The sequence below is a fragment of the Colossoma macropomum genome, unplaced genomic scaffold (genome assembly GCF_904425465.1).
Source record: "Colossoma macropomum unplaced genomic scaffold, Colossoma_macropomum, whole genome shotgun sequence".
NCBI classification, from domain to species: Eukaryota; Metazoa; Chordata; class Actinopteri; order Characiformes; family Serrasalmidae; genus Colossoma; species Colossoma macropomum.
In genome coordinates this window covers 10,511,845-10,539,060 of record NW_023494802.1, presented here as the reverse complement: position 1 = coordinate 10,539,060, position 27,216 = coordinate 10,511,845, and the positions used below count along the sequence as shown (strand labels likewise).

General features: G+C 39.4%; 3 protein-coding genes across 3 annotated transcripts; all 3 read right to left on the bottom strand.

The window, feature by feature from the left end:
• Positions 1–744: 744 nt before the first annotated feature.
• ddost (dolichyl-diphosphooligosaccharide--protein glycosyltransferase subunit (non-catalytic)) lies at positions 745–6,212 on the bottom strand. The gene is made up of 11 exons (XM_036591901.1): positions 5,963–6,212; positions 4,996–5,106; positions 4,818–4,904; positions 4,580–4,683; positions 4,288–4,382; positions 4,043–4,136; positions 3,360–3,508; positions 2,446–2,593; positions 2,170–2,290; positions 1,419–1,525; positions 745–1,290 (listed from the first exon to the last, which is right to left on the bottom strand). The coding sequence occupies exons 1-11, from the start codon at positions 6,171–6,173 to the stop codon at positions 1,141–1,143; spliced, it is 1,377 nt and encodes a 458-aa protein (XP_036447794.1). The 5' UTR covers positions 6,174–6,212; the 3' UTR covers positions 745–1,140.
• A 2,166-nt stretch (positions 6,213–8,378) lies between these two features.
• On the bottom strand, positions 8,379–16,452 carry zbtb17 (zinc finger and BTB domain containing 17). Its single transcript, XM_036592206.1, has 15 exons — positions 16,349–16,452; positions 15,070–15,318; positions 14,796–14,957; positions 14,020–14,364; positions 13,842–13,931; positions 13,507–13,754; positions 12,499–12,641; positions 12,029–12,329; positions 11,570–11,657; positions 11,376–11,492; positions 11,137–11,257; positions 10,917–11,047; positions 10,222–10,491; positions 9,942–10,031; positions 8,379–8,935 (listed from the first exon to the last, which is right to left on the bottom strand). Exons 2-15 carry the CDS (start codon positions 15,272–15,274, stop codon positions 8,580–8,582), a joined length of 2,667 nt encoding a protein of 888 aa, XP_036448099.1. The 5' UTR covers positions 15,275–15,318; positions 16,349–16,452; the 3' UTR covers positions 8,379–8,579.
• Positions 16,453–18,190: 1,738 nt separating this feature from the next.
• Positions 18,191–21,895, bottom strand: hspb7 (heat shock protein family, member 7 (cardiovascular)). The gene is made up of 4 exons (XM_036592183.1): positions 21,771–21,895; positions 21,430–21,677; positions 20,425–20,558; positions 18,191–20,084 (listed from the first exon to the last, which is right to left on the bottom strand). Exons 2-4 carry the CDS (start codon positions 21,608–21,610, stop codon positions 19,905–19,907), a joined length of 495 nt encoding a protein of 164 aa, XP_036448076.1. The 5' UTR covers positions 21,611–21,677; positions 21,771–21,895; the 3' UTR covers positions 18,191–19,904.
• Between the last annotated feature and the right edge of the window lie 5,321 nt (positions 21,896–27,216).

Below are 27,216 nucleotides of genomic sequence, written 5' to 3'. Positions count from 1 at the left end.
GAGAATACGTTGATTAATTCTGTGGTCTAGATATAAATATTGGTGATGTACTGAGATGCTCTTTTCAAAATAAAAGTCCTACTTGAGCTCTTCAATACAAAAGGACTAACGCTGCAAGCAACTCAGAAGCTTGCGTTTCGGTATAATATTCTAGAAATATTCTATAGTAGTCTATAGCAGTGTTACACTATATTAAATTAACTGCCCAGATTTACTGTTAAACTCTTACAAGAACTATAGAAACTCCTACAGATCTCTTTCATAAGCATGTAACAAAAAAAAACAAAACAAAAAACAGTAAAATAAAGCATTAAAAATTTACAACACTTTTTTGGTCGATAAAGGATGAATGATAAAATCCAAAATCAGTAGCAACCAAAATATAGTATTTTTGAAGAGTAAATAAATTATAACTTACTTCATGCAGCATTGCTTCCTAGTGAAAAGGCACTCCTATCCCATGGGATGCATCCAAAACCACATAACCTACTCTACAATGGGCCAGTTTCCCAGGCAGAGGTTAACTCTAGTCCTGCACTACACGTTCCTTTCAGGGGAGAATCTCCATTCAGAACACTTTTTAGTCCATGACTAGCCTAATCCATGTCCGGGAAGCCGGCCCAATATGTACTAAAAATTTACTACTAATGGCGGTGTACTTAATTCTGGAGAAGAGGACTGACATTAGACTACGCTCCTTAGAAAAAGACTACTGACAACTGACCAAAAGAACAGTTCACAAGCTTTTTAGAGAGGTGGAATGGACATTTTAATGAACATTGGTGTTTTTAAAAGAATTTTAACATCTTTTTCTTCACACATTCAAGCTTCATGAACAAACGGATCAGTGCATAAGGTCTAATCAAAACAATGTTTAAATTTACACAATGGGACCTCTCATTTTCTTTAAATAACTGAACGATGACTTAGCCTGACCATTGCTCAAAACCCCATGAACTCATACAAAAAGATTTTCTTAACCCAAGTTTACAAATGCTGTGCAAAGTTGTAGTGGCATATCATGACTCATGAGAAAGACCCCACACCAGCACAGTTCAGATTTCACCCACTGATGTGCAAGAAGACCGGATCAACCCAATCTCATTACAATTTTGAAGAAAATCACTTCTCTCCTGTCTTTTAATCTGACTTCTCCTTCTCTTTCATGTGAAGGAAAACCACACTGAAGATGAACAGTCCAGCCATCATGGAGAAGACACTGGCATAGTAGGGGTAAGCAGAAGGAATAAAGCGCTCATATTGAGTGTGTTGCAGTGGACGCACGGACACCTGCAAAACAAAAACGAAAAGAAAAAAACCTTTACTACAGTACATATATGTTTACAATACATCACAAAATAGAATCTGAACCTACAGCCTATAAAAGGGAACCTGAATATTCAAACAAATCCACTTACCTGTGTGGAGGAGTAAAGATGTGTGTAGCCCAGTCTGTTGTAGTCAACTTTGAACTGAAACACTCCGTACACGTCTGGCAGCTTAAACTGGACACTGTATTTGCCACCTGTGTAGATGGAGCAAATATTGAAATACAGAACAGAAATATTAAAATGATGTTTTATTTTTAGTACATATCCAGTGTCTTACAGCTTCAATAAAGGTTACATGCACAGAATAGTCGGTCTAGTTTTCCACTGTTTTAAAGTACCAGTTTCCCCCTCATCCATTTAAATAGCTAATGATGTCTATTTCTGATGTTTAACATATTTAGCATGAGATCTCTCTCTCCCTTCCCCCAAAGATGTGAACCCTATTGTTTTTTGTCACTTGTACTTGTTTTGGGTGCCATAAAATGGTACTACAGAAAGCTTTACAAAAAATCTCAAATAATCTGGCAAATATCAGTGGCCAATGGACATGTTTTAATCTGGCTAAGTTTAAGTCGACTAAGACGTTAGTAGGACTATGACGACTGCATCCTGTGGTTTACATAATCACGTCTTTGGCTGTGGTCCTTTGGTCCGAGGCACCTTTCACACCTGCTATTTTGGTTCGGACGAGTCCAAAAGTGACCAAAAAAGGTGGTTGTGAAAGCGCCCTTATTTAAACTAATACAGAACCATTAGTGTGAATGTGAGCACAGTTAATGTTACCACACACTGTCAAAAGTTAACAAGATGTGAAGAGACCAAAGATGTTTGTGGATACCATTTTTCTTGAGATAGGTCCTGACGAAGGGGTCAATTCTGACAAACTCCAGCTGAATGTCATCTCCATCAAACGGCACCCAGCGACCTTCAGACAGCATCTCGATCACAATGCTGTATTCCTGTAATCAGCAATATGGATGCAGAAAGTAAATGTCGACACTGCACTTCAACCACTGACAAAGCATTTTAGAATTCAGACGTTTTGTGCTATTTGCTATATGAGTGAAAAAAAAGAATGTTTGCAAATCTGAGAAAAAAGTATAAGATGACTCACCACCAGGTCAGTGATGGTATAAGCAGCAGGGGGAGTGCTCTCACCCACTGGGTGATGAGTAACAGCCCCAACCCTAAGGACACCTGCCTCTTTGAACACCCAGCGGGACAGGGCCTCAGCTAGCTCCTGGTTACCAGTCTGTGGGAACCTAAACAATAAACATCTCCTTAACCAGAGTATGCTTGCCAATGCTACATACTTTTATGCTCTACAAGGCATGAAGACATTTTGTAATGTCATTTATTTTAAGTAGAACATTGAGGCTTACAAATGAGCACTGTCAACTGAGATATTTCAACAATTTATAAGACTAACCAGTTTAACATTTTTTTTTTATGGTCAGACGCTTGTTTCTGCCTTAGGCACAACTGCAAATGACAGTTTGACATACAGCATTTGACAAGCCTCTCAGCCAATCACAACCATCACTAAGTGCTACTTTCTCCATCAAGCGAAGGAAAAACTCAGTGAAATTGTCCAGTTAACTGTAGCATTAGCACATTTGAAGGGGCAGCTTTCTTAGCTCAAACCTCCACATTATTAGATGTGAAAACATGCTGCTTTAATGAAAAGACACCACAATATTTCCCTGATTTGATTAATGCAAACATGGTTTCCAGAATCCACCCCCCCTCCCCAAAATTAGCCTACAATGATTTTTTTTCTATTCTCAAACATGTATGTCTGTACTGAACATCCGGTAAAGCCAGTTTTTCAATGTTCAAAATGTTTTTAAATGTACTCTTTTGTGTGCTTCTAATTGTTATTTTGTGATACTGAACTTTTTAATTTGTTAGCACAAGTGCTAGCATGGGTGCTACCAGTTAGCCTGAGCTAAGACATAACAATAATTAAGGGAGATCTGATAAATGACCCGGAGGAAGGAATTCTTATCACTAAAAAACAAGCCAAACCTCTTTGATCCTGGTGTGGCTTTCTGCACAGGGGAGTTGAAGAAGGCATCACTGAAGAAATGCAAAGAACCGCTGAAGACCACACGAGCATTGTTTCTTGCCTGGAGACCAGCAATCAGGAGGGTGTTCTTACCAACTGCATGAGGGTACTGTAATATAAAAACAAAGTGACTTAAACTGAGAAGGAAGAAAGCATGAAACTCACTAAGGAGCACTTCAGCCTGAACTGCTCTTGGAATGAGGCACCATTCAGGACAATCAATTAGAACAATGTCATTTACATATATCAGCCTTAATATCAGCATAGTAACAAAAGCAGTCTGTTTAATTCTAAGGAATAAAAAAAGGTTGGGGAAATAGTCACAGAGAAAAAAGTATAACAAGTGTTTTGGGTACACAAAAACAAATTACAAAAGCACAAACATAAGTTTGTGTAAGAGGGAAAAAATAACTGTGTGCCCTTTAAAGTTTGAAATAGAAACATGACTTATTTATTCATTAATAGTTTACTTGGATTATTATGGCACTCTAAGTGAGGTTTTCAAGGGAAAATATTTAAAAATGGGGTCTAATATCATACACACAAATTCTAGTCCAAAAAATAAAAATAAATGAGTGTAATTCTAGTAATCCTTCACCAATACTGATATTACTATTTTAACAATACATATCAGACTACACACTTGCGTAATTGGACGATCAGGGAAGTAGGAGTAAGAGGTGGAGGAGCCTGTCAGAATGTCCAGGACCAGGGGGTTGTCAGGATCTGCCACCATGCTGGGGAGAAAAAAAAAAATTACCATTAAGAACTAAATAATTTTGTTCTGCTTGACCATTTACTACTATCCAAAATGGACCCATCATCAACATGCAACAAAAGCACCCACATTTAAACTAGCAACTGTGCAAAAATATGAAGTTCACCCACCCAACACCTTTGAAGAGGATGGGTTTCTCAGTGGGCTTGCCAACAATAGTTGGAGCCTTAAGAAGATTTTCTGGATCTGCAACAATCAGGGTGTGCTATAAAAGGACAAACAGAGACAAATGTTCACAAAATGCAAAAAATAAATATCCTATTCAAGCTGTTGAAAATGCCAAGGAGCTTGTTTTTTTGCCCCAATCAGATTAAAATTTGTTTAATAAAATAATATCAGCTGAAGCTACACATTTTGATCACAGTTCAAGCTCATATTCATACAGAACCTTCTGCTACTCACCTCACCAGGATCAGACACATCAAAGTTATGATGGTCAATGACAGCAGTCTTTTCTTCATCGAACTCAATACCACATTCACTACCCAGCTCTCGCAGAGGGTCACCTGCAGGAATGAACAACACATTCCTAACCCGACAGCAGCACAATAACAATCTTCAACCATCATTAAAATTCTGTTTCACACACCATGTAAAGTTTGAGGAAAAAAAATAGTAATATTAAAAAAAAAAAGCTCACCAATATCTGAACTTGCTGCAACCAGAACGTTGCCCCCACCATCGATGAATGCTGTGATGGTCTCCACATTAATGTTACCTCCAAAATCTGAAAGAGATAAACATTAAACTCCAGGGTGAGCAAAAAAGTCATCCACAGAGATTTACCTTGGTAACAAAGTACTGAGTGTCAGCCATACCTTCCACAGATGGGGAGAAAATGATGAGATGGTCATAGAGAAACTGGCCATACTTGATCAAGGAGAGGCTAGGATCATCAGCGGTCTTGAACGTGAGGTCAAAACCACGATCTGAGGAGAAGAGCAGGAAATAAAACACTACAGCAAGCAAAAAGTTGTAGCACCATATTGAGCCGGGAAATACATAGTCTATAATGGTTTATCATGATATTTAGATTCCATAATAATGCTTTGATTATATTATTATTATACTGAGTTTTATAATATTATAATTATATTTATTGATCATCAATGAGCATTAAATTTGTGATATGTTTACTACAATAGCAGCTTCACCACTGCAAAGTGGATGTTTTTACCTTTTCTTTTTTTTTTATTTTGTGCACTAGCTATACAAGTGGTCCAGGACCTGACAGCTACCTGCAGTGTGTCATTTACTGGACATGCTGGAAGCTTCAATATTGATTTGCAAAAACAGGTTCATTCGTAACAACAACATAATAATAATAAACAAAAATATGAAGTTTCCTTGTTTGGAAATGTGCTGTACAGTGTGAGGCTCACTTTAACTATGAGTGAACAAAACAGTAACGTTAAGTTAAAAAGGAAACAAAAAAGAAAATACGTTCTGTAAGACATTTTTGGCATAGAGCATTAATTTTATAAACGCTAACCTTAAAATTATCTGATACCGTGATTTATTCCGAAGACAAACTCATATTGACCTCCTCTCTCAGCTAACGCTACGTTTCAGAAACCTTCACAGGTAAATCTGAGTTCAAAGCTAAAGGCAGGAAGCCGCGCTCACCTGCATGCTTGTCAGTGGGGTGAGATTAAGAAAGCTTTACCAAAACACGACGCATTTAGTTTAAACACATTTAAACGTGTAACCAAGACAGAATTTGCAACATGCATATTTTCATCACTTTATGTCTGCGGCGGCTGAGAGCGGCTGGGTCTGTCTGACCTGCTAGGCTGCGGAAGAAGATTGAATGGGTGTCTCTGATGTTCGGGTTGTCCAGCAGAACCAGAGTCTTCCCGTCTCCCGAAACGACCTGCAGCACCAAAGCCGCGGACAAAACGAACAGAACGCTGCTACTGAATCCTGCAGAAAACGACGGAGACATAACTAAACCCCTTTTTCTGATGCCCCTCATTGCCGAACCGTCCATCGCCATTTTCCTTCCTTGGACAACGTCAGCGCTAACAGGGACGTAACCTCTGACCCGACGACGCAGCCAATCACATCGCGCCAGAGCCGGTGTAAGGGAAGCCTGGCCACTCCCCTTTTTCTCCCGTCTATCAAAAACAGCACTGCGAAACGCCAGAGGGCGCCCGCGAGCGAGTCCTGAATGAATGGGGCCAAATGGAGCTAAACGACTAAAAACGAAAAAATCAATTAAATTAAAATACCACTGAGTGCTGATTGGTTAGCTTTACTGCCAGAGTGATGATTGGTTAGCATTACTGCCACTGAGTGCTGATTGGTTAGCATTACTGCCACTGAGTGATGATTGGTTAGCTTTACTGCTACTCAGTGACGATTGCTTAGCTTTACTGCTACTGAGTGCTGATTGGTTAGCTTTACTGTTACTGAGTGATGATTGGTTAGCATTTCTGCTACTAAGTGATACTTGGTTATCATTACTGTTACTGAGTGCCTGAGTGAAGCAGTTTGTGCCACTGTGACGCAATCAGCCTACAAATGCAGCCTCTGAAGGACGAAGCTCCTAAATTGGGACACAGCTATTCTCTGATCGTTCGTCATGGAACAAAGATAGTTCATAAAACTGCAGGCCCTGCAGGGGGAAATATCCCATATACTGCCATTACTAAGTAAATATTACTTTCAATTAAAATCAAATAGGTATTGTTTTTAAATAAAAGAGCTAGTAAACATTGTTAAACTTTAAAACATATTCTTTCCCTTTATACAGTCTATACATGGAAACTAAATTGCAAAACTGACCTTTTTGAGTTCATTGTTTTTGTGATGTCACAAAAATCAACATCTTGACATGTGGGAGAGCTGGAACTTTCTGCAAACATACAAATACAGTAGCTACAAACACAACACAGGGTCCAAATAGTAGAACATTTGTTGAGCCATATAAATGGACAGATTAACATATATTTGAACTACAACAATTTCTTTGTGCCACTACTGAAAGAAAAATGGAGCAGTGCTACTCACAGCTCTGACAGAAACGTGTGCATATTCTACAATTTTCCGATGGACAGAATGAGAGAGAGTGATTAATCTCTTTGATTAGGTAAGTTAGAGACATCTCTATGTAGTGAATGTTGTAATTGTATGCATGAAGTGAGCACCGCTACCTAGCTGTGGTTCCAGGCTGATGGTGATGTCATTTGCACAGCAGCATTTCATGAAAACCGTATTCCAGTCTTTTACTGTCATTTTCAAATTTGGAGCACTGCTATACTGTCAAATTTAACTCAATATGGTGGCAATACATCGTGTTATGTTGTATGACCTGTAATGTAATGTAATGTGCAGTACCTCAGCAAGAGTGATCTGACCACCTTCCTACATCTGGCAGTTCAGCCTACAGCAGTTTGAACCTGCTCATTCAAGGTGAAGTTATAAGAAATGTTTCAATGCGGGCTGCATCTTGCCAATATTTACATATAGTTGTGTGCAAACATTTAGGCGCCCCTGGCCAAGTTTTGTTTAAAACACACTCTGAATTTCAGTTCCCTGTGTTCTTTTTTTTTTCACAGAAAATTAAAATAACATGTAATTTGACCAAAGGTGTTAAAATTTTTGCATATGACTGTATATCAGTCCTAAAGGCACAGTAACACAAAAAAACTCTCTTTTAATTCTAAGGGATAAAGAATGGTTGAAAAATGCTAATGTACAAATAAATTATGAATGTTTTTAGTACATAAACCCACACAAGCATCATAAGTGGGCCTCAGAGGAAAAAGGTAGAATATGACCCATTTTACTTACAGTAGCCCACAAGACATGGATAGAATCACTAGAAGTAGGTAGCATAGATGAATACTGGTGCATTTTAATAAAAAACAAAATCAATCCAATACCAATTATGGATGTTTTATATATGCTTTTCTGAAAAGTATAAGTTGTTTTATAATAACGGCATAAATCCGGATACATTTAACTCCAGAGGTTAAATTCAGGTTCTGAAAGAATTTTAATCCAGCTGTCTGGACACTTCTGCTGCTGGTTTGCACTACCCACCTCTGTTTAACGCACATGTCTAAATGTGAGAATCGTAGTCAATATAGTCTTTTTTGTCTTTTATCAGTGTCTGACAATTATCATAAAGAGCAATATACAAATAACAAGAATTAGCATTCATATCCATTCAGACAAATAGCTTCTTTTTAAATAGTACAACCTAAGCAAGATTTGCTACATATTTGATATCATGCACTTGTGCTATGGTTTGAGAGGTTTCTTTTTAATCTTCCATACCAATTTATAAAAACAACTCAGAATAAAGACACATTAGCTTTGATTTTCAAAACTAGAAATCTGTATGTTATATAAACATCTTAAGTGTCCCCAGTTTGTTTGTAATGTGAGGAAAACCTCACTGAGTCTGAGTCTCACAAATCTGTACAGTGTCTGTCCCGTCCTCTGTCTGGGGATCTGCCTGCTCGTCCCCTTCTTCAGTCTGAGCTTCAGCCTGGGCTATCTCACTCTGACTGCCATCGCCGGCCTCTTCTTCGCCCTCCCGCGTCCGGAAGAGGAGCTCTCCTCCCTGAATGACCTGCTCAGTGGCCTGCCAGGTGCCGTCCGCTGCATACTGCTGGTAAAAGTCGGAGTCTGCTTGAAACATGACCAGGGCTTGGGCCGTGTGGATGCGCACGTGCTGGGCCAGTGAGCTAGCATCCAGGAACTTCTCACCACAGGAGTCGCAGGCATACAAGATCTGAGTATTGGGATCTAAATGGATGGAGGAATAAAAAGACTGAGTTCTAAATATGCGAAAGGTGTAAGGGAACATGTTGGCATGCAAGAATGATAAGTAGATGCATGTTGTCACAGTCATTTTTCAGTAGTCAGTCGTTGTCAGTAGTCCATTTTTACTTTTTTTTTTTTTTACACAATTTGAAAACGCTAACTGCTCTCTGCGTTAGTAAACATTTCATACACTTGTATTATTGAAAAAAATCTACTTTCAGTAGGACAAAACTTAGCTGACAAAAATAAAGAGAGTTTGCCTAAAATAAACCGACTAATATTATTACCGTATTTCATAAAAATGCCTCAATCCAACAAAGAACGGTTGGTCAGAAAGGCAATGAATTTCATTATTTTTTAGATATACTTTCCACTTTCGCAGTGTTATTTGAGATTTCTTTCATCATTTCAAAAACTATGGCTATAGATGAGGTTAGTGTGCTACTGTGCTTTCTTTTGTTGTTCTGCTGTTTTGCTGTATTGTGAGTATCAAGCAGGGTGTCGTGTTTTCGAATGATATCAAACCTGTAGCGGAAAAGTTCTCAAGCCTCATAGCCTCTCTTGATACTTAGATTAAACAGTGATTACAAACTTCATGTCTAATGTCCCTCATAGAAACCCTGAAACAGTTCCACAAGAACCTCTTTTTGTCACCCCACTGTTTATCTGCTGCAGCAGAAACCTTGAACACATCTGCGCAAAGCAGCACAGGAGAGCAAAGGAAATAATCACAGTTTCTTTCATTATCAATCAAATGAACTGATCAGCATTAGATTTTGATACTTTGTTGCAGTCATATTTAAACTTTTGGGCTTTTTCAGCCAAAATGTTCAGTCTTTCTTCTCTTTTGGCCAAAAAAAGTGCTGCTTTTTACCATTTTCAACCAAAATGGACATAATTGCAGTGCATGCCTAATATAAAGAGGTATTAACATCAAAACTAGTCTGCCAAATAGGCCTCAGGTATGTGCGTGAATGTTTTGTCTCACCAGCCTCCTGCACTTTCTCCACTGCCTTTGTGATCTCTGCTTTCAGAGCCTCAGTTTCATCCGCAGATACAGATGCTGCTACAGGCACCACTGGACCAGGTGAGTAGAACAACATGTCAGGATATCCCCACATCACCACGACTAGCTTTCACAAATCATCTTTACATTCAAAAAATCAAAGCAAATCTAACTCAGCGCTACTTCTAACATTATTCTTTGTCAGAATTCTTTACTGTTATATTCTGTTATAAAGCATATTGACTCACACTGATTCTCTTACCAGTCAGCTGTGCTACCGCACTGGCTGCCAGGGCTTCTGTAGCTAAAGTCACAATGTCATCCGTGGTAACTGTAACAATGTTGACTTCATTGTCATCCAGTTCAGAAGCTGAGGCAGAGGCAGTGAGCAGCTTGTCTTCCCCATCATCCTCAGCCACCATCAGTCTCTTCATGCCTGCCTTGCCCTGGTGAACAGTCTTAACATGGGAGCGAAGGTTGTCCACGCGGTTAAACCCACGACCACACTTGTCGCAAAGAAAAGGTTTCTCCCCTGTGGTTACATAAAAAATCCTAAATGAATGAGGAAAACCACTTTTGAGGCTCTACAGCCATTATAAACGACACTGTTTGATGCTTTGAAAACCATTCTGACTCTGGCTTTCAGCTTAGGGGTGAGGGATATGGCAAAAGTATAACATTACAATACTTAAAGATATCCACAACATGCTCAGAAAAGCAGATTGTGACAATGTAATTTATCACGATGATAAATATTGTCCTATCTTCCACCCCCATTTCAACTGAAACTACAAACTGACCAAGTCCTAGATAAATAATGACCATGCTGTAATTTGTTTGGACACATTTATGATGCCTCTTCCAATCGAGAAAAATAAGATCAATGTTACACCAAAAAAGAATGAATACTACAACATTTTTAAAAAAGAAAATAAACAAACAATCCTTTTGTGGTACCTGTATGAATGATGATATGTTTGGAGAGGTCCCCAACATTGACAAATGCTTTGTTGCATGTATGGCACTTGTGGGGTCGTATATTGTCATGATGACGGATGTGATTGGCTAGTTGACTGGACTGCACAAACCTGTATATTATAATGTTACAGTTATAAACCATTCATAACTTTTTTTCAATATAGTACCAGGTTCACATTCAGCAACACAAATCAGTTACCTTTTGCCACAACGGTCACATACATATGGCTTCTCTCCAGTGTGCTGACGAACATGAGCAATGAGTGAACTGGCCTGTGTGAAGCCTTTTCCACAAATCAGACAAAGGCAAGGCTTTTCCCCTGCAACAGAAGCAAAATGTCTGATTAACGCATGTCTGTGCAAACAGGTGTAAAATGCTTTTAGAACGCTTTTCATTTCAATTTTTATGAGGCTGTGAGAGGAATTAAGGCTGCCCACCTGTATGAATGCGCACATGTCTCTGCAGTGCCCCTGGGTCAGCGAAGGCTCTCTGACAGTGCATACAGACAAAGGGCTTCTCTCCACTGTGTACTCGCAGGTGTCTCTTCAGGTTGCCTGTACAAAGGAACCACTGTCAAGCTCTATAGCGCATACAGAACCACACACAATGCCTCTTTCTCTGAATGCCTCACCTGAAGTGGTGAACTGCTTTCCGCACTCTTTACACTTGAGAGGCCCATCTGCGATATGGATCTTCATATGAGCTTTCAAGTTTCCTAACTGAAAAATATTTTTTATTTTTGTAAATAGGTTCAATAGATGGAGTCATTGTTTTAGCACCCCCTATTAACACATGTCCACTAATCTTTGCAAACTATTTCAACAGTAGGCTTTGAGCAGGTATAGCAAGTTTGGTATCAATCAATTTGTTCTTTGTAGAGGACGTATTAACTTATTTTCAATCAACAAGTATTTAGAAAATATTTAGATTTTTGAAATTTAGAAAATCAACAAAACATGCAGGGTGTTCCAACTTTTGTATATGACTGTATTCAAGATATGCATATTCGAAACCATAAAGTTTTGTAAAAGATTTAATAACAGGATTTTTATACCACCCTATCTCTAGAGTTTACTATCCTCCTTCTTACCTGATTGAATTTCTTGTCACATTGTGGGCATTTATGGCCTTTGTCTGTGTCATGGGTCTCCAGGTGGCGCATCTTGGCAGTGGGGTCAGAGAATGCCCGCTCGCAGTATTCGCAGTGGTACGGCTTCTCGCCAGTGTGCACCAGCTGGTGGCGCTTCAGGTTGCCCGACGTGGTAAAGAGCTTCCCACAGTCATCACAGCTGTAGCGCGCCTCACCCGTGTGTCGCTTCCTGTGGAGGTTCAGCAGGCTGATCTGCCGGTAGCTCTTCCCACATGTGGAACAGCAATACGGCTTCAGTGGGCTGGAGGGACAGAAGGGCCATGAGTTAGCTGTGGTCGGTTTCTGAGCTCATCACTTTCCAATTTGCTGCAGGCTCTATAAATATATGAAACTGGAAAAGGCCAATATTTACACAAGGCGTTTCCTCACTGCAGAGCTGCTGCTGAAGATGAGAGAAACGACTGACTCACCTGTGGGTTTTTTCATGTGCTTTGCAGGCAGCTGGGTCTGAAAAGGCCTTGTTGCAGTCTCTGCAGGTGAAGGGCTTCTCACCTGTGTGAATGCGCATGTGCCGTTTAAAGTTCCCTGTGTGGGTAAACTTCTTGCCACAGTCCTGAAAAAAAAACAGCAAGGACATAAGAAAATGGAGGGGGGATTTTAATTAAAAAAAGGCATCACCAGAAGGCAAAATACTCACAATTTCAAATAGGAGTATGGTAACAACACTGGCCATCTAAATAACCCATATCCTATATTTTCTTGGTATCTAATTTCTTTCCCTGAGGTCTACTTATGATGTTTATGTGGGTTTGTGTACTAAAAATATTGCAATTCTTTTTTACATGACCATTTTCCTGCCTCTCTTTGTCCCTCAGAATTAAGCAGGCCATTTCTGTTTCTGTGCCTTTAGGAATGACGTGTGTACAGTCATATGCAAAAGGTTAAATATTCCTGGCCAAATAACATGTGTTGTTCATTTTCTAAGTAAAAAAATATGTTAACACATCCTGTACAGGGAACAACTATAAATATGGCAATTTCTGCAAAATTTAGTGCACAGTTAATCTATATATTTAAACATCTTATGCTTTTCTGATTGTACATGTCTGAAATCACTTTCCCAATTCAATTTCAACAAATAAAAATAAGATTTTTCTTATGTATATATATATATATATATATATATATATATATATATGTATATTAACACGTGCAGCTTAATTTCCATATGTGGACTGTGTAGACTGGGTAGTTAACAGTTTGCTTTGAAATATTGACACTGTTTACATACTACATCAAATTAATTAAAAAAAAGGAAAATACAGATCTTCATGATATGGGCCTTTTAATGTGCATTTAGATATGTTATCATTCAAATTCAGGCTTCTTAAGTGTCAAATGCATGAAGAACTGAAATAAATTGCAAGGTTCAAACAATCAAATACACAATCACACCTGCTAAACAAAAACACCCTCACCTCACATTTGTGTGTGACCGAGCCGTACGCTCTGGACTCACTGCGTTCAGCCATGGCGCCGGACCTCATAAACTTCCCCTCTTCTCCATCCGCCGACCCTGATGTCCCTTCATCCTCTGCTTCCATCAGTCCATCCTCCTCCTCCAGGGGCTGCTCCTCTCCACCAGCCTCCTCTTCTTCCTCCTGTTCCTCGGTCATATTCTCCTCAGTGGCAGGCTTTGATGCGCCTCCTTCACTAGAAGCATCATCTAGAAAGGACAAAAAAACAGAACAGTTATCACCAGCCTGTCAAAAAAGAGCAGAATTTACAACACTGAAGAGAAGTAGGTGTTTACTCTGTGTGGACAGGATCTCAGCAGCATATTTTGATTTGCTTCTCCGCGTGCTTACGTAAGATCTTCTGGCTGAAGGCCTCTGTGAGAATTCTGCAAGAACAATGCAGATTACCTTATGGAGATATCAAAAAAGCCATCAAAATAAAGTAAGGCACAGAGGAGGAGAAGGGACACTGACTTGGCGTATAATCCGCATCAGAAGGATCATCTTGATACTCCATTACTTCTTTTGTTGCACTCTCCTCCTCCGTGTCTGTCTTGGTGACCGGCACCTCAGCTTTCTTTTGCCTAGCATGCTGACCAAGCTTCAGTGGTCTTCCAACTCTGTTCCCTAATTGCTGAGCCCCAGTGCTTTGTCTCTCAGTAGTGCTACATGTAGCCTGCTGGCTTTCTGTTGTTTCTGATGACGAGGGAGCTTCATCTGCCTCAGGAACGCCACTCTCAGCGGAGACATCTCTGGCCTGTCCCTCGACTGAAGTAACATCATCTTTCTTAGCAAGACTCTGATGTCTCTCCACTTGTCCTGATAATTATTTTAATAAAAACATAGACGAGCAAACACACTGAAGTGGAATTCCACTACCATTTCAAAATACAGCACATGCAATGTACATGCAAGGTGTTGTAAAACAAAATTGTTCCCCAAAAACATATTCTTTTCAGATTTACTGCTATTTCAGCATCATCAACATTACATGTAACATCAGTTGTTTTAAACAGTAAATGTATTTACTGTAGTTATGTTGTAGACATTGTGACCTCTGCTTCCCATCACCACCACAGTAAAGAAAATCTAAGCTGATAATCTTTTCTACAATGCACAATTTCATGTCAACTAGCTCTTAATGACTTTGTTTACATCTCAACCATTGAATAACACAGATATTTTGAAAAATCAGTACATTGTCCCTTTAATACCACATCATATATGGTAATAACTTGTATAGTACTGACCACTGTTAGATGTCGAAGGTGCAGCAAGGGACTTATAAGCAGAACAAGCATTGACAATCTCTTGCATCTGAAGAAATGTAGCTACAGCCAGCACATCCTCTACATTCTGAGGGTTCAACGTCAGCTTGGCCGTGTACATAAACTCAAGAACTTGCCCAAGACCTGCAAAGATCATAGAATCAGTAAATATACAGGAGAAAAAAAAAAACATCTAGAAGTCAACACATATATTTGAAACTGATTGGTCTGAAGGTTAAGGAATATTTCTCTCTACCTGCAGCATTGCTGATATCCAAATGCACAACATCCTTCTGGTCCAGAAACAGTGTGTGGAAGTAAGCACTACATGCTGCCAACACAGCCTTATGGGCCTTGAAGTCTACTCCATCCACTACAAACGTGCAGTCACACAGCAGACCCAGCTGCCGCTGATGGTTAAGCTGCTCCAACACTTTTCCACTGTGCCACGGGAAGTCCATCACTGGCGCAGTGGACTGCAGGCCTCACTCTGGATAACAGTGTCCTAAAACAAGATGTCAAAAGGAGCAGATGATACTTGGCCTAGCATATTTCCTCTTATGTTTACATGTGTGAATCTTTAGACTCACTCTGTATGACCCTAACGTTATATCATTAGTCAGGCTAAGTGATGTCAGACACCATTGTCAAGTCAAAATAATCATTTTCATCACCCGAACTCGTCACTGACATCAGATGCCAGGGCAGAGGTCAATGCTCTGTACCCAGCCTAGTCCTGAATTAAAAGCCTGGGTTGCACCAACAAAACTGAGATGATTAAACCTAAAACAGAGATCTCTGACTGCGTCTCCACTAACAATTAATGTCAATGCTTTATGTAAACAACTTGTATTTACTTGGACTAAACAGGCAAAATATTATGATATTCAAACTAGGATACCCTGTAGCCTCTTGGTATCCTAACTAGCTAACTATGGGGTAATTTTATCTTGGAAAAAAAAATACATTTTTGTACTAAGCAAGGTCAGACAATTACTACATGTTCATCTTCCTAATTTCCCTCGTAAAAAGTGGTCAGGACCTAGCTAGCTGACTAGCTAACGTTAGCTATCTAGTCACCAGTGTTTGTTAATGTGTGCTGCGTTAGCTTAAACAGCTAACTGAACAACTCCAGACTGGAACTGGTTGCTGCTCGTCACATACAAATGCACACAAACTTCATGGGTTCTTTAAATGTCTGTGTAACGAGTAAACATGGGTTTAGGGCTTCACATCAGCCGCACTGTCGCCTTTCCCCCACCACAGTGAGGTTGACGATGTTGCGGATTGATTAGGAGTCCTCTCTTCCCGCTCCGCTCGCTATCCGGGATTAACTCAGCGTGCCTGGCCCGCTCGCAGCCCTCAAACAACATGGTGGCGGCGGCGGCGGCCTGCAGCCCTCCCCGTAATTTCGCTCCGTTTGTTTGCTTTTCTCTTTACCGGATGACGCGCTATCACGCGCTTAATCGGTAGCTCGCAACCGCACCCAAAGCTTCACACCTCTGCGTGTAATTTACCCAAACCGCCGAACTTACTCTGTCAGTTCGCCACTCCTAGCGGTTCCGTTCGATCGAGCTATTCGGCGATCGGTCTCGGCGCGCGGGCTCCGCACTCCGCCATCTCCCGCTCTCTGATCGATTGATAGTGGCCGAGCCGTGGTGAGGTGTTCGGCAGTGCGCATGCGCGAACGCATCTGCTGTCTGACCACAAAGCGGCGCCCTTCATCTACGAAACAATTTAACGGGCCTTCACTTGTACTGATCTTAAACTCTTTATCTACTTAAAGTAGTTAGTTAAAAATCCCAAAATATTATAACAGCAGCATTTGTCTTTGATAAGATAACATTTGGAGTATTCATTCCAGAGCAAAAAAAGTTAATTGAGTGATTTTGGCCAAATTCTTTATTCATAAATGCTGATTCTTGAAATTACCACTAAACTTTACTGTATACCTAGAAGAACTATCTGTATATAGTCTCTTATAATGCTCATACTCAGTTTACTCAGTTTGATTTCTCCATATCACAGTCTTAAATCATATATTTTGCCTTATAAATTGTGCATGTATATGTCACATTGTTCCAATAAAGTAATAGTAATCATAATAATAATTTGCAATGAATCTGCTCAGTTTACTGAGTTGATTCTTAAGGTCTGTCCTTTTTAGTGATTCAAAGGTCCAAATCAAGCCATAGTGGGCAGAATTTCTGATACATGTACTTGAATCACAAATAATCACCAACAAGCCTCATTTGTTGCTGTTTATTTGCATTGTCTATGCTTTATTCTCCTCCTACACTTTTTTGAGTAGCTATTGGAATTTTTCCTCCTGTGCTCTGATTCATTAATGCTATTTTCCAACCTGTGCTTTAATTAACTAGTGGAATTTGTCTTCCTGTGGTCTGATTCGCTGTTAGTATTGTGGTGTCTGTGAAGAAGGCAAAAGAAAAATAGCACTTTAATTAATACTGTTTCATTGAACAACAGCAGTGGAGAACTGCTGCTCAGTGCTGCTGAAATGGCTGAGATAGCAGGCAGGTCACTTCTAGCCAGACATCTGAAGGTAGGCAGTAATACTGCACACACTAGCCCACAGTCCAGGACACAATCACACAAACAACACTTGCGCAAATCTTTTAAGTTAACAAAACAACTTGATTACAATAAAAGTCTCTCGTACTGTGAATGCGCACCTCCTGAAAGCCTCCTTGCGTAGCTGTTCTGCATAGCCACGCCTCCTGCACAACATGGCAGAGCGAGCCAGTAGCAGGACACTATATACCCCCAACCCCCCCCCAAAGGTCAGCCGTCCCAGACCTCACAGAGTTCAAGCAGAGTCCCTGGGGTATGCGAGAGCTGCCCCCCCCCCTTTTCATTTTCGCATTATAAAGTATGTATTACATTGCTATTTCTGTCAGTATGATGCACTACGTTGTACTTCAAAGGCCTTGTTTCTTGATTGCTAAAGATACTGACACTAGGTAGTTTTGGGCCTCTGTGGCAATTTTGTAATTCAAAATTATTTGATTTTGTTTTATTTACAGTATAAAAACATGCAGATCATAATGTATCTTTCTATCTTCTAAACTCTTATTAACAAATATTCAGTATAACTTCTTGTTTATTTATTTTTGTTTTTTACTATTTTGCTTCTAAAGCTAAAACGCTACACCTGGATAATGAAATGATCACCTGATGAATGATGAATGACACAGAATGAAAAGCCTTGAAGGTATTAGGGAAGACTGAATAATGACAGGATATTCTATTAATAGGCCACCAAGTTGTCAGAGGCCTGCCTCTTTGTTTCCAGTACTGACAGCAGACACAGTCCAGATCATTAACTCATGAACCCAAAGCACAGCACACAGACAAAGCATGGTGACTCCATTTATTCAAAACACAAAACAGCAGTGCGTTCATGTAGGATAACTGCAGCACAACACAACAGCTTATATATACATTTATTCACACACAGCCTTGTGTAGTCTTTACAATTACATCCTAGAAAATCTGATATGTAATCGATGCATTTGACATTGTTGTCAGAAATGTTCTTATTGGTGTGGGTAAATGTTTGTATCATTTCAACAATCAGCTAATTTTATTTCAAAAATTTATGTGTTAATGTATTTCTAGCTTTATGGTTGCAATTTGGTTAACACTGGATTTGAAATATTAGTGTGAAATGAAAAAATGAATGATGGAGAGAGCACACTCTTAAAAACAAAGGTTGATTTTGAAGAACCACTTTTGATTCCATAGGGAACCTCTCAGTGGGTGATTCTTTGAAGAAACATTGTTGTGAATGAGACGTTTCGGTCTGGAGAACCATTATGAAGTTTAAAAGACATGTCACAGAATGTAATGGTTCTATACCAGCAGTGCCCAAACCTGTTTACCGGGGCCAAGGTGTAATGTTAGTGCTGGGCTGATGGCTAATTATACACATAGCCTTATACACATCATCAGTGTATGTGGAAAATGTGGACAAGTGTATTTTTTAAAATAATGCATAAATAAATTTAAATATGTATGTTCCCTTACATATGAAGCACAATGTATTGTCTTTAAATTCCCTGAAAATAAATTATTTCAGTGTTCCCTTCTTAATTGCCTCTTGCCCATGTGCCAATGCTTGCTATGATCATTGTCTATTTCTGTCATTAACCCATAACTGGTAGCTATGTGTGTGATGTTACATCTGAAATGCAATTAGTGACAACTGTGGTATTAAGAAGATTTACAACAGATATAGATTTTTTAAATTTTATTTTATGTGTTTGGTGTTTTGCCTGTTTTAACACTCTAAATAAACCTGGTAGTAACTGCATGTTATAAAAGTATTTGGAAAAAAAATAGGCTAAAATATGTAGGTTTTGGGGATTTGAAGACCTCTCTGGTGGAAATGTGGAATTGCACATTACATGCGGAAGAACATTTTGCAACATTGTGCATCGGACTCCTTCCTCGTGTGGATGAATCTGACGATTATGAGTGCAATAAAAGAAAACTGAAAGAGAACTCGGGCAAAACTTGGTGAATGAAGGATGTAAGCGAATTATCGATTGTGCGGATCTTCATCAGTGTAATGTTTGCATTTGAAACTTTAACATTCTTTTTGAGCCTGTGTGTGACATTAATACGTAAAAACATTTGATGTGGTCCAAAAAACTCCCGCAAACGCCTCTGACTTCGAAATTATTATTTCAGGCTTTATGTGGTGACTAGCAGCAGCGCACTGACATCATATTTTAGCATGTTTTTATATTCCTAACTTTGTAGTGCTAGTTTTTTTCATTTTAATGAAAACATTGTACAGAGTGCAGCTTAAAATAAAAAGGTGAGGGGGTCAGGGAGTCAGGGTGACCTTCTGGCAGGCCAAATCAAACATCTTTACATGCCAAATGTGGCCCACAGGCCTCACGTTGAACAGCCCTGTTCTATATCAGAACTTTTTTTTTCCCTAGAACTGTATGTCTAAGCCAAGAACCACTTAGCCTTTATTTTTAAGAGTGTAAAGCATTCCAACAATGATAAGATTCAAGATCACAAGAACAACGCTAAGCTGAAAGATATAAAGAAGGAGGGCTAGATTTTAATTTCAGTGCGGAAGGTTTGTGCATGTTCAAGTTTAGCTGGATGTCTTCGCGCTTTGATGGTGAGTGTCCCGTCAGCCCCCAGAGAGGACGTTACAGAGGTGGGGTCCACGTCTTCTGGTAGCTGGCATTTATGGGTGAAGGTGTTCATCACTGTGCCATCTGTAGCAAGCTATTAAAGAAAAGGCAGAAATGAGGTAAACACAGGCTTGATTTTAAAAAGGATGTGCAACACTTTACTGAAGAGCAGCATTAATAAGGGTACATGACACCTACATAAGCCTTTAATGACAAATGACATAAACATGTACAGACATTTGTGGCTTATTCCAAAAAGCAGTGTGCAGAACATTTGCTGAGGTGAAATGATGCTGAAAGTGACAAAAGCAGTCTTTATGACAACAAGCTTGGTTGTTAAGAAAGGCATTTATGTAGGTGTCATGTAGCCTTATGAATGTTGCCCTTCAGTAAAGTATTACTGAAGAATGTTATATATTGAGAAATTGTTTCACCTTTTCTGCACGAACTTCAATCTGGTTGTTAGAGGTGGTCACAATGACATCCTCTGGAGAGAAGTCACAAACATCTACTGTGAACTGGTAGGTGTCACCCAGCGTTTTGATGTTGCCAGGTGTGCCAGTCCGACCTGAAATGAAAAACCATTTCAGCATCAAGATATAATATAGATTCTAATGCCTACGCTGGGTCATGGAGTATTCATTCAAAGAGACCCTGTGGTTGAATATGCATCTAGCCCCTCCATGGCCCCTGGCTTTTATGCTGCATTTCAATGAAGTTCATATTCCCAATTAGCAGCAACTACGCAGGGTCCACTCAAGCCCACCTTCAAAGGCCTTATTAATGTACAACCAAATTGCAAATGAACATTCCGGTGCATATAAATATGCTTCTCTGGTGGCGCATGTGTGCATTTCACCGCGTGAATCCCAGCCCGGCCTTTTGTATCTTCGTCACTAAGCAACCGACTGCCAAGTGCTCTCGCAGGCGTCGTTCTCCAGCAGTGAAGTCACAGCCTTGGCTCTGACCCATGCATTCCCTGCGCCTGTCCTACCCTGTCCTCCACTGCCCTCTTTCCTCTGTCCCCTTTCTAGGACACTCTGGCCTGGTAGTCACCTCCCTGAAATGTCATACACCACTCCTACCTTACTTAATACTTATTATGATCTATAAATATGCACACATACAAAGCAGATCTGCAAAAGTGCCACACTGTCGGACATGTGGTGTAAATCCGAACGCTTTTGCCCTTGACGCATCGGACGTGTTTATATTAGTCTCAGTCAAGGGGTAGGCGTAGTCATGGAGATGCGAGAAAATAGCAATCAATAACAGCGAGGATGTGGCCTGCACTGTGAGGGACAGCAAATATTGATTTTTTTTTAGTTAAACAGTTAAAAGCGTTGTACAAAAAATGCTCCTGGGAGCTGAGTATCCTACTCAGTATAAACAAACAGCCGCATTGATCCACAGTGAATGAGACATTAAAGGTAACTCACTTGGAAATCCCAAAGCATCATTTGGGCACATGAAAGACCCAAAGTCCTCAGCGAAGAGTCCCCGGCTCTTCTCCATGTAGGGGTTGGATGAGGAGGAGGAGGAAGAAGAAGAGGAGGAAGAGGAGGACGTCTGGTGGAAACTGCGCTCCGATCGATAAGCAGAAGAGTTGGTCACGCTCATTAGTGGCTGGAAGTTTCAGTGGAGAAGATCAATATCCGCTCACAGTACGGGGCTCAAAAGCGACTGCCTGAGAAGCACAAATGTTCATAAAAGGGAAAAAAGCAGACCTTTAGTCAGGTCTTATCCAAACAGTGGCTGAATTAGCGTATCCAGTTTCTACCTTGCTTTCCTTTCTGTTCAGCCTCCTTGTGTTAGCGTCCCTCACTGTTGGACCACTTGTGGTTTGTGGGTATTCTTAGTCTGACTGGCTTTTATATTGTGGGTTTGAACCATGAGAGTTTTTTTTTCCCCCTCTCTCCCTCTTGTCCGTGTGTCTGTCTATGTACACACAGGGCCGAGTGTTACTGCAGGATGACTATGTGCTATATTTATCTCATGAGGCAGGAGCGGGGGTCTGTGGTCGGAAAAGTTTTGTGCGATGAGGGTTCGAGGTTGAGAAAGGGTCTCTGACAAAGAGGGATGGGAAGGGTCAACAGTTGGCATTCCAAACACCCGTGCCCTGAAATAGCCATCTATCCACCACTGCTCTGCTCGTCAGCGTCCTCTCCACTCCCCTCTGTACTCCTGTCAACAGACATATACAAAGATTTTCCTCAAGTAATTATTTTTTTACAGGCCTGAGATTTATTACACAGGCACTTGAGACTTGAGTTACAACATGGTGCTCACATTGTAAATACTGTGATTGACACTGATCTGTCAGAGTCTTTCAGCGACTAAACTGACCTTCACTATAGACAGGCAGAGGCCGAAAGGCTTTTTTAAATCATGCTGGTGTTCACCCAACAATGGACTGGCCACCCCAGACCTCAACACCACTGAATGTGTTGTTTGGATTGTGATTAGCAGAAAATGCAACCAACTTCTAAGACTGAACTTTAGAGGTGTGAAAATATCTTGTAAATTTCTGTTTCTGAAAAATGAATAACTTGTACTTAGATGGGCTTAGGTCCGCCAATGGGCCCAAGGTTTTATTACACACTTCTACAGTCTAAGAATAGCTTTACCTGTTGGCACTGAAGTCCCTGTAGTTACTGAATAAAAGCCTGGAGTTTCAGTGGTTAATGACCGTTTTCACTAGAAATGAAATGCAATCGGCTTCTAAGCTGAACTTTGGAGGTGTGGAAAAAGTACACCTGCAGATTTCTTTGAAAAACTAAGAGAAACTCTCCTGAAAAGTATGGAATCTGTAATAAAGGCAAGCAGTGGACACAATAAATACTGGAAAAATGATATTTAATTTAGCTGGTGAGGCTTCTGTGAAATTCTCAGTTATATATAATTATTTTCCGCATTATTTCTTGACACTGAAAAAATGAATACAACTTTATTGGCTGTTTTGATTAGGAATGTAAAAAAGTGAAGGGTGGTCTCTGACTTTTGCGCAGTAATATTTCTGTGCACCTCATCTCCATATAGATGCCTCATTTTTTATCTTTTTTCCATATAGTAAAATAATGCTTACAATTTGTAATTAATGATAAAATAATGCTTATATTTTGGTAATTGTAATTGTCTGAGCCTTGTTACAGGACCAACACAATGCTGGTATTTATGTAATCTTAATCTCTATATAGAATGAAAATGATACTTATGTTTCTGCAAATGCCATTTCCTTACAGCAATAAATAATACTTATATTTCTATAAACCTAATTGCTTCACTGTTGAGCGCGAATAGTTGGATCACTGAAACATGGAAGGAATGTTGCTGGGTGCATGCAGTCAAAGCATGGATGACATCAGCAAAAGGGATTAGGTGCCATTTGTTTTGGAGAACAGATAATCTGCTCATATCTTTAGATATACAGTGCATCAGCATTTCTTTCCAAGGCCGTATTTCATCAGATGGTTGCTTCATTCCCATTTTTCTCATCATTTTTTAAGCTTCTACTGGTTTTGTTTGATTAAATCAGAAGAGGCTCTACAGTAACCAAACAGAAAGGATATGTGCAGAAATATGAGCATTTTTTCCTCCTCTGTCCTTGTGTTGTTTTGCTGAAGGACATACCGTCCTCTCTAGTATTCAAGCCATGCCATGTAGCACGGCGCAGTTCCTTCCCCCTATCTGAGTAAACTTTAAAGTCCTTCACTAATCGTCTAAATCCAGCACAGCAACTCACCACTTCCCCCCACAGCATGCGTCACCAAAGCAATGTTGTGCACTGGAGTGCTTCTATTCTGGTGTGAGAGAGAGAGAGAGAGAGAGAGAGAGAGAGAGAGAGAGAGAATGCAGCTGTTTATATTGTTTATATCCTAATCATGAATGCAGCTATTTATATTCTTTATATTTTAATCTCTTTTAGCACAGGTCGTGTTGGAACTCTATGTTAAATCTCTATGCTAAAAGTTTCCTTTGATACCAACCTCAGTAACATTGCCACTTCAAAGGGAGCCTGTAGGCCTACTTGGCCATTTGTTCTGCTGTAGCAGGGAATGTTCTTAACAGGGTAGTGGACTAGATGACATGGTATCATCATGTTCTTCTCTACCAAAATATACTTATTAGCACAGTGTAAGCAGCACAGACTTGTCTCAAAGTTGTTGACTTGCTTATTGACTTGCTTATGTGGTTTCCAACACTCTATGACATTACAACATTGTTATACCAATTCAGATTAGATGGTTGCTATTTTGGCCATGTCATGTAGGCTACTGCTGTCCATTTTTACAGAGAACATTATGTCATACAGTGTAGGAAACCACATTCGCAAGTCAGTTTGAGATTACTTAATAACTGGACACAGTTTGAGACAAGTGTGTGATGACTTAGGCATACAGCTTGCTCTGCAGTGCTAATCTCTAGAGTTATCTTCTCTTATAGCAATTAAGTTACATTAGCCTCTAAACTAAAGAAGCAAACTTCAGACTCGAAACATGTTTTAGCTGAATGATTACATCTGAGTAAAGGGGAAAACTGTGTACATGTTTTTTCACCCAACTGTGTCTTAAAAAGTGAGTCATTCTACCACTGTGGTGGCAAATGATGTCTCCCAAATGTGCAGCCATGAAAATGAGCTCATAAGAAGAGTAAACTACAAAGTTGATGTCTGTCTATTATTTGATATTGATTAAATATGTATTCAAATTATTGTCTGTCCAAATTATTTTTAAAATAAAAATATTACTTGATTTTGATCATAAATCTTGTCCCAAGACCTTTTGTCAGTGCCAATCCCACAAGAACAAAGACTACCTCTAAAAAGTCTACGGTCATTGAACAATTTCTGATGTATTTGGCTAAAATACTGTCAGCTTAATGTGTCGTAAAAACATTGTCAGTGGTGTAACCCATGAAACATAAAGTGATGTTATTTTTGTTATATGTTATTTTCTACCAACAACATGACTGAAACTAAAATGATAGTGGACTATATTTTAGAAAGAGCTCTGGTTTTTTGAGTATTTTTGTCAGTGTTGTTACAACTTTGCTGATGCTGTTCAATATAGCAGACTATGCCTTACATTAACGTTCGTATCTCCTCTGCCCCTTCAATGGTAGAGTGAGCCATGTACAATCTCCCTTGCCATAGATGAAGCACACATAGAAGTTAAGACACATTTCAGTTCATGTGTATGTGCATAATCTTTTATTAGCTCTGTCTCACACTGTACCTGACTGTTCTTGTAATGGTCAACCGAGGGAAGCCCAGGTTCAGTGTAATACAAAACACTGCAGCTGTGATTAGTAAGTGAGTATCAAAACTAGGCCTATGCTGTTAAAGAAACAATGTCTGCTGCATTTGTGAAATAAAGGAACTTAATCACATCTTTCAGGATGAATCTGTCTCTGTAATGAATTTCTCCAAAAAAAAAAAACTTGCTGTCTGAAGCAGACAAATAAAGCAGATGGCTCCTGAAAGAGGGCTAAAGGAGATGAAATTAGGAATGACAGAGGGCAGCAGCTCATCAGTCATGGAGTGGAAGAGAATATGGCATTTCATGCACGCTAGACGCTCCCTGCATACACCACTCAGACTAGTGCAGATTGAGTCTGCCAGGGCAATAAAGCTTTCAATACTGATTTCAACATTTAAATCAAATGCAGTTTCACCTTTGGTCTGATGTTCAGGCACTCAGCTCCCTGCTTTCCCAATGAGTTTTCAATAACTCCTGCAGAGTAAACAAAAAAGATGAGAAGAGAAATATTGCAAGTGAATTATGAAATCACTCAAGAGAAAATTTAATATACTAAAAATCACAAGGAAACAGCACAATGGACTCAGATGCATTAACTAATTGGTAACACTTTACTGTACCATACTGTTCATAAGGCTACATGACACCTACATAAGCTTGTCATGACAACTGACATAAGTCTACAAAAATCCTTAAAAATGCTTATTCCAACAGGCATTATTTGCTATAAATGTTACATTTGTCAATTTTGAACAAAGTTAGCTAAAGTAGACTTTCCAGCAGATGATGCCTGTTGGAATAAGCATTTATAAACATTTGTGTAGGGTTAAGCCAGGTGGCATGACAAGCTTACGTAGGTGTCATGTAGGTTTATGAATCATACCCTACAGTAAAGTGTTACCAGCTAATTTAGATATAAATGTTTTATATAACAGCATCATGTTCTGACAGCAATAAGCCACTTGAGGCCATGCATTACAGTGTTTTTACCACAGGGTAAGGGGTGTTAGGCGAAATGGAGAACCTAAAACCCCTTAACTGTGGTAAAATCACTGTAATGCACAGATTTGAGTGGTTTAATGCTTTTATGAAATGACAGCAAAAAGACAAAAAACACCCATGTTCAATAAATAATTAAGTTTTATGAGTAATATCACAATAAACAGTTCTTTTGTCATGCATTACAGTGTTTTTACCACAGGGTAAGGGGTGTTAGGCGAAATGGAGAGCCTAAAACCTCTTAACTGTTGGAAAATCAGTATAATGCACAGTTTTGAGTGGTTTATTACGTTTATGAAATGACAGCAAAATGATAACAAAAAATCAATGTTCAATAAATAATTTGGGTTCTTATTATTAATATCACAACAAGCAGTTCTCTTTGCTAAATAATATACACGGTCAGACAAAAGGGAAGAGAAAAAAGGGGGACTTTTTGTCTATCAAGGTACAACATTGTAATGTACCCTCAAAGATACAACAACGGATTTATGGTCTAATTGTGTAACTTAAATATGTTTTTTCCCAGGGGAAACGAACGTATTTCTATTTTTTCATAATCTAAAGTTTGAAACTACAACAATAAAAAAAAGCCTGGAGACAAGGCAGGGTGTGTGAGGTCAATACCACTTCAAAATATAATATAATGGAAAATGGTGCAGCAAAGGTTTTCTAACAAAAGGTACTGAGATGTACCCTTGAGGGAACTTCATGGTCAATTTGTGAGATTTTGTTATTGAGATATGGCGAATATTTGTCTTAGGTCATGAAAGGGCAGTGGGATTATGGGAGCAGCAGTGTATTCAGTTTTCAGCCACCATTACATCATTAAGTATTTTGCTCAACCCTGTATATAAACAGTATCAATGTCAAAACACATCATTCACTCTTCAGTCCATACAGTCCACAAAGGAAAATAAGCTAAAAAATCTGCATGTTTTGAATTCATTGTTTCTGTGATTTCATGAA